This window comes from Magnolia sinica, chromosome 17 (genome assembly GCF_029962835.1).
Source record: "Magnolia sinica isolate HGM2019 chromosome 17, MsV1, whole genome shotgun sequence".
In the NCBI taxonomy this organism is placed as follows: Eukaryota; Viridiplantae; Streptophyta; class Magnoliopsida; order Magnoliales; family Magnoliaceae; genus Magnolia; species Magnolia sinica.
Window position 1 is genome coordinate 39,501,887 of NC_080589.1, and position 14,884 is coordinate 39,516,770.

Here is a 14,884-nt window from a genome sequence, read left to right on the forward strand (position 1 = left end):
GAAACTAAAACCTCGAATGAACCGCCTATAAAAGGTAGCTAAGCCGTGAAAGTTGCGCACCTCATGAATATTGCGGGGTTCAGGCCAATTGGCTATGGCTTTGACCTTCTCGGGATCTGCCGATACGCCCTCAGTTGACACAATAAAGCCTAAGAAGATAACATTACTAGACAAAAATGCACACTTCTTTAGGTTGGCGTACAATTTCTCGGCTCTAAGGATCCCACAAACTTGCCTCAAATGGTTGAGGTGTTGTTCCTTGGTCATGCTATAAATCAAGATATCATCGAAGTATACGACCAGAAACTTCCCCATGAAGGGCCTCAACACTTGGGTCATTACACCCATGAAGGTGCCTGGGGGGTTAGTTAACCTAAAATGCATAACTAGCCACTCGTATAGCCCATCCTTTATCTTGAAGGTCTTCTTCCACTCATCACTAGGGTATATACGGATTTGGTGATAATCACTTTTGAGGTCAATCTTTGAGAAGATAGTAGCATTGGCCATCATATCCAACATGTCATCAAGACGCGGTATGGGAAACCGATACTTGACTGTGATTTTGTTGATGGCCCTACTATCAACACACATCCTCCATGTGTCATCCTTCTTAGGTGTAAGAAGGGCGGGCACGGCACACGGGCTCATGCTCTCTCGAATGAAACCCTTCTCTAGGAGTTCGTCAATCTGCCTCTTCAACTCAGCGTGCTCCTTTGGGTTCATTCTGTAATGCGGGAGGTTTGGTAAAGTCGCCCCAGGGATTAAATCAATGGCATATTGTATATCCCTCATAGGGGAAAGCTCATTCAGTAGGTCATCAAAAAAGACATCACGAAACTCATGCACTACCTGAACGGCCTCAGTGGGTAACTCTACACTAGCCTCTAGTACACTCTCCCTAGCTACAAGGGCGTATACCATCGAGTCTGCCGCCGTTTCTCGCTCAAAGTCCTTGGCATTTAGGATATGGAGTGGTTTGGACTTCGACTTCAACTCCTTCAATTCTTTTGAACCGCTCGCATCACTCTGTGGTAGACTCCTTTCCAGTCATGTTCTTGGGTGGAAGTGGATTTAGCTTGACTTTCTTGCCCTCGAACCAGAATGTACATACATTCGAACGACCAAATATAGTAACATCCTTGTCATAGAGCCACGATCTACCAGAATGATATGGCCAACATCCATGGGAACAACATCACACTAAAGTGTCTTTATAAGATCCAAACTGAATAGGAACAATACAACGGTGCAAAATTGGAATGGAAGTTTTATCAACCCAGGACACTCTATAGGGTTGAGGATAGGCTTCAAGCTTCAAGCCCAAATGGCTCACAGTGCTAGTCGATACCACGTTGACACAACTACTACTATCTACGATCATCTTACAATTCTTTTCTCCACATTTTGCATAAATATAGAAGATCGTGTTATAGCGCTAGTCATCAGTGTTCTTGGCTTGAGCCAAAGCGCAATACACAATTGCGAGGGTCACAGACTCTTGCGCTCCCTCTTCCTCATCACCAGGGGTCTCTACGGGCTCATATTCTTCCTCTTCACCATCACTATGTGGGGACACTACTTCTACTTGCCCATCAATAAGGAATACTTTGGTGCCCTCTCTCATGCCGCACTAGTGAGCAAAGTGACCAAACTCCTGACACCTAAAATACCTAGTTGCCCCACTTCCACGCGAGCTAGACCCGGCAATTTCTTTACCCATATCATCCTTGGGCCTAGGCTGAAAACTGTTGGAAGGTTTGTTTTGGTACCCAGTGTTAGGTTTAGCCCCAAAGGAGTTGGCCTTAGCACTAGGATCGCGAAAGTCAAACCACATTCCCATAAATACCTTGAGGTATTGCTCGACGTCTAACACTACTTAATACAACTGTTCAATAGTATCTGTCTTTGGCGAGCAATTCTCTCCTAATGTCAGGACGGAAGCCCATTTTAAAACGAGCAAGGGTGAGTACAGGGTCCTCATCAACCTCGCAACGGGTCAAGTACTCTTCGAACTTCTCAATATATTCAGCAACACTCATGGAACCCTGTCGAAGAGATTGCCATTCCTCAATCAACCATAGGTGATAAGAGAAAGGGAGGTACTTCTCCTTACGCGTTTCCTTCATTTCTCCCCAATGGACTATTGGGAGCTCCCTCGCTCTTTCTTTATTTCGCTCTACCGTTACCCAAAACCTCTTTGCTTGGCCCACAAGCTTCATCTTGGCGAATCGGACTCGATGAGCATCCAAAATATCGTACTACTCAAAATAGTGGTCCGTATCCGCCAATCAATCTAAAAAGGCTTTAAGGTCCAAGTGGCCATCAAATGTATGGACATATACTCTAACTCCCTTAAAGAGTTGTGCATCTGGGTCATATTGATCATGATGTCCCTCATGGGGTGGGGGCACGGGTGCGCGCCCATGACCAATTCCTGGGCGACTTCCATTCCTTTTGGTCTAACCTCCAGACCACCTGCCTGAAATTGGGCATCTTCCCTAATGGTGGGGTTTGCCCCGAGGGAAGTCTCTAGTTTGGTAACGCGCACATTAAATTGCTCAAGGCATTAGTCCATACGTTGTTCCAAGCGCTTACCCAAAGATTCAACCTGCTGAGTTAACTTGTTCACTGATTCTTGCAATTGCTCCATGTTTAGTGTAGAGTGCAAGTCAAAACCATGACCCGTACGTGTGGGCATACAACTGCTAACTCCACCTAAGGAACTTCTACTACGACTATATGCAACTAAATGGGACTAAATGATCCTGTGAGACTATATGAGGGAAACTACATAATGCTACCAAAATCCAGCAATATAGTTGTCAAAATAAGGGGATAACAGAAAGTTACAACAATGTAAATTGCTAACTTCCTGATAACAGAAATTTCAGTAACTAATATTAGGAACTACGGACTTCTAAACAACTATATATGATGAAACTGGATGTATGATGGACTTAACTAACCCTAAACATGTAATGCATTCCCCTATAAGAACCCTAGGCTCTGATACCAAATTTGACGCAGGACATGAAAATTAACTATGATATGCAAGATCTCAGGCCTTAGATCAAACTAATTCAGAAACATTCTCGTAAAATTTCCACATCCCACACAAAAGTTCAAACATTCAAGCAAGGGGAATCTATGCGGGTCCAGGCCTACACATGTTAGGGCTGCATTAATAGAAATTATAAGCCAAACGATACTCAAAGGGAGGTAAAACTCATCCACACATGCATAGTAATCAGTCCTTAATCCAAGAGATTCACTAATTTCAATTCAAAAAACCCTAGGATTAGAAAAGGGGCAAACAAATTAAAAATTATGCAATCTAGGGTTAGAGTTATGGAAAATAAGTATGAGAGATAAAATAGGTGAAAATTCTTAATCTGGCGACAGTCCACACACGCAGACAGCGGGCCAGGAGGCGCGTGCGCAGGGGCCTGGCCGCAAGTGTGAGGGGGGCCCCGAATGCAGAAAACACCTCCTTGGCTCTGGTCGGCCAGGGGAGGGTTTCAAAACCTCTAGTTTCATGTCAATCGGATGCGCGGTCTGTGCGTGGTGCTCCGCCGAAGTTTCGGCCCTCCTGTAGGGCCAGATTCTGAAAATCGGCCATAGGAAGAACTGCTGCAAAATCTGACAGATTTGAAGAGAGGATGGTGGTAGAAGGTGAGAAGAATGGGTAATAGGAAATAGAGGCGGATCGGGATGTGGCTTCGCACCACGGTACTTGCCTTTCGATGAAGGGAGGGCTTCGCACCCAATTGGATTTCTACAATTCAAGATCTCAAAGTAGAAAAACGCAGAAATTTTTATTAACCTTCAATGAGAAAAAGAACTACAAGGGGTGCCTATTTATAAAAAAACCCTATACCTCAAAACTCGCGCCATGTGCGCAACCTATTACTTGGCGATGAAATAATAAAAAATAATAACTAATCAAAATAATATAAACCATCCATGATATTCTAGATAACAATAATAAGCAAAACCTAAAACATAAGATTAATTGGACTAGTAGGCCACGATAATGAGAACCCATGATGGGCTTTACTTGACTATCGGGCCCATTCCAACGAACCAAAACTCAATCTTCTAACTAGGAGGCCCTCCCTAGACATCATCATTGAGCCAGATCGACGGTTGGGCCCTCTTTCTCCTTGCGTACGTGCATAGGGGGGCGGCATGCGTGTGCGTGTGCACATGATGTCCCCATCATGGTCTACCAATTTATAGTGTGTAGGACAATAATACAATGAAGAATAAAGAAATTGCAAATTATCGGATGGATAGTATGAAGTGGAGAAGAAATTTTTTGGGCATCATCCTCCCATGATGTGCCACATGAATCACCCATCCACCCGTCGTTGCCCAAATCCAGTGTGGATCATTAAAGAACAGGACCCTACAGTCCTTACACTCCTATTTAATAAAAATAAAATAAAATAAAATAAGAGGAACAATTTGGACTTGAGGCATTCGAATTCAACAAACCCGTCTGTACAAATGGAACCCATGTTCTGCTGATCTTTAACAATGATATGACAGGGCCAGGTACAAAATGTGTTTAGAAATGCTATTTTGATATATCATCCATTGGTAAATTGTTATCTCTTGAGTCTTTATTAAATACCAAATGGAGCCTTCTGTGGAGATGGATCCCATGTTTTGTTGTCTTACTCTTGTAGAGACGATCCTTGTTAGACATCACGTTTGACTATCAATAGTTTGTTATAGAAAATAGTGATACATTTGGGAATTATAATTTGCACGAGTAATTCGATTGCTGAATGTGGTTTTGGAAGAGCAAATATATTGATAGGAACAGTCATATGGAATTGGTGCTTGATATTGGACTAGTTGATGCTGACTCAATTTCCTTTGGTGTGTTGTACAAGAAAAAATCTAAACATGGAAGGACATGGATGGACAAAAGAGGAGATGACTACATATACATTTCTCAAAACATAATGGCCGCATGTACATTTGATATGAAGTTCGTTTATGTGCTCACCGAATGGGAAGGATCTGCCTCTGATGCACGCGCTTACAAAGTGCATTGACACATTGTCATGATTGTTTCACAATCTCGGAGGGTACTTCGTGTTTACCTATACGCTAGAACTTCTTCACAATATAATTAACATGAATTGATTTTATAACTAATCGTAATTAACTGTAGGTAAGTACTATGTAGTTGATGTTGGTTACGCACATACGCTCAGATTCCTGGCTCCATACCACGGAGAACGATACCACCTCAATGAATATTGCAAAGGCTGCAATCCTCTTAACAAGAAAGAACTATTCAACTACAGACATGCCCAATTACGAAATGTTATAGAGCAGATTTTTGGAGTACTGAAAGCTCGGTTTCCAATCTTCAAGTTTGCACCACCTTACAACCTTTTAACTCAACTGAAGATAGTGATCGCTTGTTGTGTGTTACACAACTTTATTTGTTTATTTGGGGGAGATGATATTAACGAAGATGAGGTCATGTTGACAGAAGTAACAGAAGGTATAAATCCTTCACCAGTTGAGATTAGTTCTCTTGACGAGGGACGGATGGTTATAAACGTCACTCAACATGAGAAGGACGAATGGACGACATTTTGAGACAATCTTGCTTCATGGATGTGGAATGATTCTCATCCTGGGAGTCATAGCCTATGATCCTCACTTGGATATTTGTTATTTCATAGTGGGCGAAATTGATCAGAATGTAGTTGGTTACCTACACGCATATGTATCTAGAATGATGTTTTTGGAATTTTGAAAATATGATTATTCTGCTTTTCAATATAAATCATGTTTGGAATGTGTAACTTTCGACTTGGCAAAATCTCACATTATATCACTTGTATGCAAGGTTGCAATGCTCGTTAAAGATGTTCATTTTACTCCTTGTAGATTTCTGAAGTTAGTGACACGGAAATGTCGCTCAACAAGCGAAACAATCAGTCCACACCTACAAAAGAAACGGATAAGGACCCAAACGTTACACCATGAAGGACAATGAGGAAATATAAAATAAAAGCACATGATGAAAATGCATCGTCTAGTGGTATGATGCATTGAACCGATGAAATGGATGACTGCCTCATTGATACATTGATGGATGTTGTTGCAAATGGTCGTAAGAGTGCTAATGGGTTTAAGAAAGAGACTTTTAAGACAGTTGTGGATACTGTGAAGAGTGCCCTAGGTATATCACTTCAAGAGAAACATGTTGGGAATCGCTTACGCACGTTGAAGAGGTTGTATTATGAGATGCGGGATACGCTGAATGCTAGTGGGTTTGGCTGGTATGATGACTTGAAGATTGTAACCGCCTAAGATAAGGTTAGGGAGGACTACATACGGGTGAGCCTGACATTGTTTTTGCTTTCCTATAACTTCATTATCTTTTTTGGTTTGGTACATAGTAAATATGAAAATGATGTTTACTTATATTGTCTTTTCATTGTTCTTGTGAATAGTCACATCCATATACACAACATGTAAGGGGCAAACCAATGTGAAGGTACGATGACTGGACGTACCTGTTCAACAATGACCAAGCTACTGGACGACGTTGTTCCACTGGCGACATACCCAATGGTTTGCATTCGAGAAGGTTCGGCGATCCCGAACTGTCGCCGAAAACGTCAGTTGATCTGAATGATGACATACTCATGTTATCCAGTGACGATGTAGGGGACAGTCAAGGAATGCCAAATCGGTTACGTATCGGCCGATACGGCCGATACGTAACGGTAACGGTACGCACCGTTACCCGATTCGGGGCCGTATCGGCCGATACCAATTTTTGTACCCGTATCGGCCGATACGGGCGTAACGGCCGATACGGGCGTAACGGTCACCCGTAACGGTCAGCGCCGTAACGGTCGAAAAACGGCCATTTTTTTTTGCATTTTAAGGTCCGTTTTTTATGTTTTTTCGAAACTTCTTGCTTCCAAACTCCTTCTCACTCCTTCTACTGCTAATTTTGACCAACCTTGGCTGGATATTTGAGGAAAAAACACATTATATTGGCGGATTTTGTTGAATCAAAGCTTGGTGGGCCATTTTTCATAAATTTGTCAAAAATAGGTATTTATACTTTTTTTAATATGTTTTGCTGTTTTAATTATCTCATATGATGTGTTAATCATAATAGAACATGTTAATATCCATTTTACAGATTTGGGGTGCCATTTAATATTTTTTTAATATTTTTTTCTATTTACGCATGAATTTTGCCCCTTTTTTTTAAAATTCAAAAAATCAATTTTTAATGATTGTTTTGCTGTTTTAATCACTCCATATGATGTGTTAATCATAGTAGAACATGTTAATGTGCATTTTACAGATTTGGGGACCCATTTTATATTTTTTAAATATTTTTTTCTATTTACGCATGAATTTTGCCCCTTTTTTTTAAAATTCAAAAAATCAATTTTTAATGATTGTTTTGCTGTTTTAATCACTCCATATGATGTGTTAATCATAGTAGAACATGTTAATGTGCATTTTACAGATTTGGGGTCCCATTTTATATTTTTTTAATATTTTTTTCTATTTACGCATGAATTTTGCCCCTTTTTTTAAAAATTCGAAAAATCAATTTTTAATGATTGTTTTGCTGTTTTAATCACTCCATATGATGTGTTAATCATAGTAGAACATGTTAATGTGCATTTTACAGATTTGGGGTCCCATTTTATATGTTTTTAATCTGTTTTTCTATTTACGCATGAATTTTGCCCCTTTTTTTAAAAATTCGAAAAATCAATTTTTAATGGTTGTATTACTGTTTTAATCATGCCATATGATGTGTTAATCATGGTAGAATATGTTAATGTGCATTTTACAGATTTGGGGTGCCATTTTATAATTTTTTAATATTTTTTCTATTTACGCATTAATTATGGCCCTTCTTTTTTAAATTTAAAAAATAATTTTTTAATGATTGTTTTACTGTTTTAATCATGCCATGTGATATGTTAATCATAGTAGAACATGTTAATGTGTATTTTACAGATTTGGGGTGTCATTTTATAATTTTTTTCTATTTTCGAATTAGTGACTTTATGTTTTTATTTGCTTATATTGGATAGGTTTTGCCTTGGAGCTTCTTAGGGTTTAGTTAGAATATAAAATCATCTTTATTAACATAGGTCATACACTCATACTCAAATCTAATTATCTAGTGTCTACCTAAGCCTAAAGAAATGTCTGGATCTGGCCAACAACAAGTAAGTGATGATATTGGATGGCAACATTGTGAGAGGGTTGGTGGTACTAGGCACCAAATGAAGTGCAAGTATTGTGATAGACTAGTGACTGGTGGAATTACCCGTCTCAAACAACATTTAGCACATCGAAAGGGTCAAGTTGCGCCATGTAGTAGAGTACCGAAAGAGATAATGCTTTTAATGCAAGCTAGTCTGGATGAGTCGAAGGGTAAACGTGCTGCTGTACAAAAGAAGAAAGATGATATTTTGGATGCAGCTCGACAGGAAGTGTTTGGTCCTGAATATATGGGCATTCGTGATGAAGATATTATTGATTCTGACGAAGATTCAGATCGAGAACTTACTATAGCTAGGAGAGAGAGCTTGCGTCTAGCTCGTGAAGAGGAAGAACGTCGCCGCATGTTTGGCACGCATGGGTCAGTGCGTGATACAGGGGGGGGCAGTGGGAGTGGGAGTGGGAGTGCAACTGGAAGTGCAACTGCTTCTGCAGGTGGGGGTGGGGGGGTAGGTTTGGTGGGTTACGACGTATGTTTGGGAGCCGACGACAGACATCTTCACATGATGCCCCTATACGTTTGGATGAAGAAGTAAATGAGCCTAGGAGACCCTCTATTGATCCAATCCTATTTAGGAAAGAATCAACTAAACAAAAGAAGATAAAACAAATGTGGAGTAGAACTTTCGTTGAGAAATTAGGTAGAGCAGCAGCAAAGTTATTTATACATGCCAACATACCTCCTAACGCAGCCAATTCTCCATATTGGCAGGTGGTAATTGATGCAGCAGCAGAAGCAGGTGAAGGAATAAAAGCTCCCACGGCTAAGGAGATTAGGGGGAAATGGACAGATGCAGAGTATGCGGATGTGAAAGCATACGTGGCTACCTTTAAACCTGTATGGCAAGCCAGAGGATGCACAATCATGTGTGATGGTTGGACTGGCCCAACCAGACGCAGCATGATCAACTTCATGGTATACTGCCACTTAGGAACTATATACCACAAGTCAATTGATGCCTCAGAGGCAACCAAAAATTCTACTTATATTAATGAACTAATGGATAAAGTTGTGGACGAGATTGGAGAGGAGAATATAGTGCAGATTGTGACAGATAATGAAGCAACATATAAGCTTGCAGGACATATATTGATGGATAAGAGAAAACATCTTTTTTGGTCACCATGTGCTGCCCATTGTATTGATCTTATATTGGAAGATATTGGGAAGAAGAAGAATGTTAAGGAAATGGTCGAAAGGGCAAGGGAAGTGACGACGTTTATTTACAACCATAATCAAGTAGTTGCAATAATGAGAAAGTTTACGAAAGGACGAGAGTTGTTGAGGCCTGCGGCGACTAGATTCGCAACAAACTTTATAGCATTAGAGAGTTTATTCCAGCATAGAGAAGAGTTGAGTGAGATGTTCGCTTCCCGAGAATGGCTCAACACAAAGCATGGGAAGAAGACATCAGGAATACCGGTCGAAGTTGTGAACACCATACGGGACAACAAATATTGGAAGAAGGTCAAGGCGATCCTAAAGGTGATGGAGCCACTAATGAGGGTACTCCGTCTTGTTGAATCCGATGAAGCACCTACCATGGGCTTCATATATGATGCCATGGATAAGGTAAAGCTTGCAATTCAACGTGATTGTAGAAGTTGGCAGACTTGTTGGAAGATGATCGACAAGAGATGGACAAACCAACTCCATCACGATCTTCATGCAGAGTTACTACCTAAATCCTAGGTATAGATATGCCCAATCATTTGTTGCGGATGATGAAGTTCGTGTCGGGCTAAAAATGTGATAAAGAGATTAGAGCCTGACTTAGATCTGCAAATAAAGGCATTAAATGAATTAGATACATTTGGAAATCACCTAGGTAGCTTTGGAAATGTTCTTGCACAGCATGCAGTATCTAGGTTGCAACTGGCCAAATGATGGATTAATTTCGGAGATAGTACGAAGGCTCTCCAAAAAATTGCAGTAAAAGTTTTGAGCCAGACAACATCTTCCTCTAGCTGCGAAAGGAATTGGAGTTGTTTCGCGCTCATTCATTCAAAGAATAGGAATAGATTGCAGACTAGAACATTAGATAGACTTGTCTTCATGCACTACAATATAAAACTAAGAATGTGACGACATCATAGGAGCATTACAACCGCTAATGATGTAGACTACCGTCCAATAAACTTGAATAATATTTATGATGAGGATGACCCGCTTCTACTTTGGTTGGAAATAGGAGAAAAGTAAATTGAAGAGAATAGTAAAGAATTGGAAATTGATAACCCAGAAATACGCAGAGCGCAACAAGAGAGTCGTGCAGATGTGTTGGACCCAGTAAGAGGGGCAGCGTTTATGCCACGTACAGATACGGCTCAAGATCAACAAAAGAGTACGAGCAGTGGTAGCGTGACCGTGTCGGATGAAGACGATGACCCCCTGCCCCTGGTGCTGGCACTTCTGGTGTTGCTCAGTGCCCTATACAGCCGTCTACAGATCACGATGTCGATGAACAGCGACGAGGTGGTACACGAGGTCGGACTTATGAGTGTACCGAGTCACGATACAGCCAGCAGGAGGTGGGTACATCTAGTGGTGCACCGGGTCCGAGAGGTTCGGAACATCAGCAGGCTCATGGTCTTGGTTATTATGATGGATATTCTTATGGTGAATTGAATTATGATGGTTATACTGAGCCTGTTCCATCACATTCATGTTGGAGTAGCCCTCCTGATCAATATCCATATGATTATAGATATCCAGATCCAAATCCAAGTTACTCATCACAACAGATGCACTCTCAATCTCAAGATTCTCAACATGAGTATGGGCACCGGTATGGCTATTCGACGCACTGGTAGATATCCTTATTCCTGGTCGAGTCGTTGCCTAGTCGGATCATCATCATCTAGTTTCGTTGATCTAGTATTTCCTTCTGAACTGGATATTATGGATATGTAGCACCTACACCTATCGGACAGCCAACCTGATGGTGACGATGACGATGATGTGGAGGTCGAGCAACCACAAAAAGCGATTTTCATTTTGGTGGTGACTTGTGATTGTGACTTGTGAGTATATATTTGTGTTAAGGTAAGTATTTGTTGCAGCAGACAGCTCACAATAGTATTATTGCAAGAAGCCATGCACACACTGGACACTACCGAACTTGTATTTAAAATAGCTCTCCTGGCAACCAATCAAGTGATCCTTAATCAAGTTGCAGGGAAGTATATCAGACACAACTAATTATTTTTTTTAATATTCTTGACTTGAGGATGACAGGTCATAGACAGGAATCACACTATCACAGTCACGTGCACACTGCACAGGTATGTTCGAGAAATTCCTCAAAAATAATTGCAAACACCTAATGTAAGATATTTTCATTTTACATTCATTCTAATATATCTATCATTGATAGTAGATAGTTAGAAAATTAAATATATGATCAAATTCAGGTTATCTGGTTCATAAATTCATCAGACAGTCCGATACAACTTCTCACCAAAGAGTGGACCGTTACACCACCATAAACATGTTCCAATTTATAAATGAATGCATATTTGGAATGCTTAGAATATTCTGGATTTAATCCATATTTTTTCATATTTTTTTGGCAAAAAAAAAATTTTGCGCCGTTACGGGCCGTTACGCCCCCGTATCATCGTTACGCCCCCGTATCCGTATCGGTTTTGGAGGACACCGTTACGCCAACCGATACCGATACGGGATACCTTGGGGACAGTGCACCTGAATTCCTATGGTCGTTTCAAAGTCGTGACAACACTAATAGATCATACAGAAGTCCGAATGTAAACAAGAACAACTTAGTTAACATAGGTAGCACGGTTAATTCAAGAAAGAGCACGAATGAGTCACCCATGTAACATCATTGGAAAAGGAATGAGCGACGTTGCGGAGACCGTAAAGTCACTGGCTATAACCATTCACCAAGGGAGAGACATGGTACGTATGTCACAAATTGTACCAGCTTTAGAGCATATAGAAGGCCTGACAGGACATGAGATCCTTTGCCCAACAAGGATTCTCTCAAAAGACGAACAACAATCCACCTCGTTTCCTTCACTCCCTGAGCATAGGAGGTTGGACTTTGTGCTAATACTGCTTTCACCAGATCAGTCGTCTGACTGAGCTCAGTCTTTGGAACATGGTGTTTGATATTTTAAATGATTAGCTGGTTTGGCTATGAGTTTTTTGGACTACTATTTTTTGCTTTATGCCTAGCTATGTTGGCTAGGTGGATGGATGTGCCTGTTTAAAACAGGGCATGTGTGACGTCTTTACTTTTTCTTTTTCTTTTTTTTGGATGATGACTATTAATATTTTGGATTATGATGTGTATGGATGATTGATCCTCCAAGGATCAAACCTCTTCTGAACATGTTTTATAGGTGGGTAAGTTGTTAAGTTGGTCACTTCACTCTTTATTTTTACGTAATGTAATGGATAATTTTGCAGGTGTTACTATTGAAGACAGGGTCAGGTATGTTCATTGAACAGGTAGAAAAGCAGGGTGCTCCGATGATTGGAAGAAAAACTGATACACTTTGTTCCAATCATTATATGGAACAAAAAATCTATTTATGTCATCTAGTTGTTATAATATTGTCCTGATATTTGCACATTTTATTTCATATTGTGCAGATGGGTAAGAAGGTATACGTCATATTCATTGGCCGTCGACCCGGGATACATTATGATTAGGAGTGTCGTGCACAGGTGGAGGGATATTCCAGAGCCCGTTTCCGCGGTTACAGTTCGGTTGCAGAGGCATCTATAGGTTGGACAACTTTCTATGAGAAAATTGGTCATACAAATGTACTAGGAGATGATATCCTGGATGGCTTTGAGAGTGCAAGGTCGAATCATAGTGAGCGTTGCAGTGCCAATTGCACGAGTCATTCTCTACATCGGTCCTCAAAACTGATCTGTAGCTATCCATCCACTAGTGGCACTGACTCACACAGAGGTGTTGAAGAAATGCGAGACGGTGATGCGGCGGTCATTATAAAGTTAATCTTCAGAATCTTAATTTTGGTTCTCTCTATTCAGTTCATGTCATTGCGCTGAATTAGTAAACATGTGGTCTGGTTGGTGAACTGCATGGTTGGGGGAGACTCTTTGTTGTTGGTTTAAGGGCCTATTTTGGAGTTTTATATGCATGATTTTGTTTTGAGCACCTACATGATTGTGGAAATGGGATCCGGAATTGGCCACTGCCACTAGGCAAGCCTAAAAAACTCATGGTGTGGTCAATGTGTATATACTATTTTCTATAATGTGGCCAACATGATGAGTGGGTAGAGCTGATTTTTTCACAGGGACACCCTCATGGTGGAGCGAAGCTATTGGATGGGTTGGATTTCGTATGAAGTTAATAGGTAGAAAGCTTTCGGTAGGTGGACCGTAACTTTGTGGTCCAACAAATTGGACGGGAGACCTGCTCGCATGTAATGATGTGGTCAAAATAATTCCTATGATCATAATCTAAGGTGAACCACTCCACAGCAATGTTGCGTCTCATATTCCATGCAACGGTCAGCAACTACACCTGAGTATGATGCAGGTCGTATCCAAACAAGATTTGCATTCATATGATAGAGGAGGTGGTGGACACCATAAGTCTGATATGACAATTACACCCTGTGCCCAAACACCCACACACTGATTTGATGCATGTTCTACGGAAAAGAGTGTAAAAAACAAACAATGGGCAGGAAAGTCATATTCCTCTGACAACCATTGTCTTTACAGGTGCAAAGTAATAATGACTTCTTTACCACCAATTACGTAGGTAATTGGAAAACCAAGCAGGCCCTAAAGCAAGCCAGTAACTTGATACAGACCGGGAAACAAGCAATTCAATAGAGGAATTACCAGGTCCCCAGCATCGGTGAACATACAGTTTGATGTGAGAAGCTTCTATCCGGTGTCACTCTCACTTTTAACTTGCAGTTCACACTCACATACCTACTCCCACTTGCCATGAGTCATCCTCACTAAAATTTTGAAACAGATGATAATGTGCAACACGTTTCATTCAATGCACTTTGCAGTGAAAGATTATCAGTCAACACATCATGAAATCACCATAAAATAAGGAGGAAGAATGGCAACGATCAAGAACCTCTGAACTTGGATTTTCACAGAAAAAAAATTTACAAGCACCGACAGTATAACAGCAAGAATGTTGCACCAAAACTGGTGGATGACAAGATGGAACTGAAGACGGAATAAATTTCCAGTTGCTGCCTGTTTCTTAGTGTCACTCTTTTATAGAATTATTATTCAGATGATGTTTGTTATGGTATGATTAATATGAAACATCATCACTTGCCGCATGTGCTGCTTGTGAAGCTGCGGCTATTTGATCAACAGATACAGCACGATGCTTGCCTTAATGCATAAACCTTGAAAAGGGATAGAATAAAGATCACTCTTAATCCTATGAAGGATGATCATGGGAAGAAGAATATGATAGGTCCAGCCTTTTTGGGATCCATAACCATTGAACAGCTGGACTAGCACTTCTCACCCAGTCGAACTGGTTGATTTGGAAATCTCAAACTCATGCCATCTCAGGGATTCAAGCCATGAAATAAAATA

The 14,884-nt window shown here is 40.7% G+C and overlaps 1 protein-coding gene across 4 annotated transcripts in view; it reads right to left on the reverse strand.

Annotated features, from left to right (window-relative positions):
* Window positions 1–14,884, reverse strand: part of LOC131231940 (signal peptidase complex subunit 3B-like) — a 64,385-nt gene that overhangs the window by 8,531 nt on the left and 40,970 nt on the right. Inside the window, exon 6 of one of the 4 annotated variants that reach the window (XM_058228344.1) lies at window positions 14,156–14,248. The exons of the other annotated variants lie outside the window; for them this stretch is intronic. Within the exon in view, the coding sequence (XP_058084327.1) occupies window positions 14,201–14,248 (48 nt within the window). The 3' untranslated portion in view covers window positions 14,156–14,200. The remainder of the gene's footprint in view (window positions 1–14,155; window positions 14,249–14,884) is intronic. 4 annotated transcript variants of the gene reach the window in all.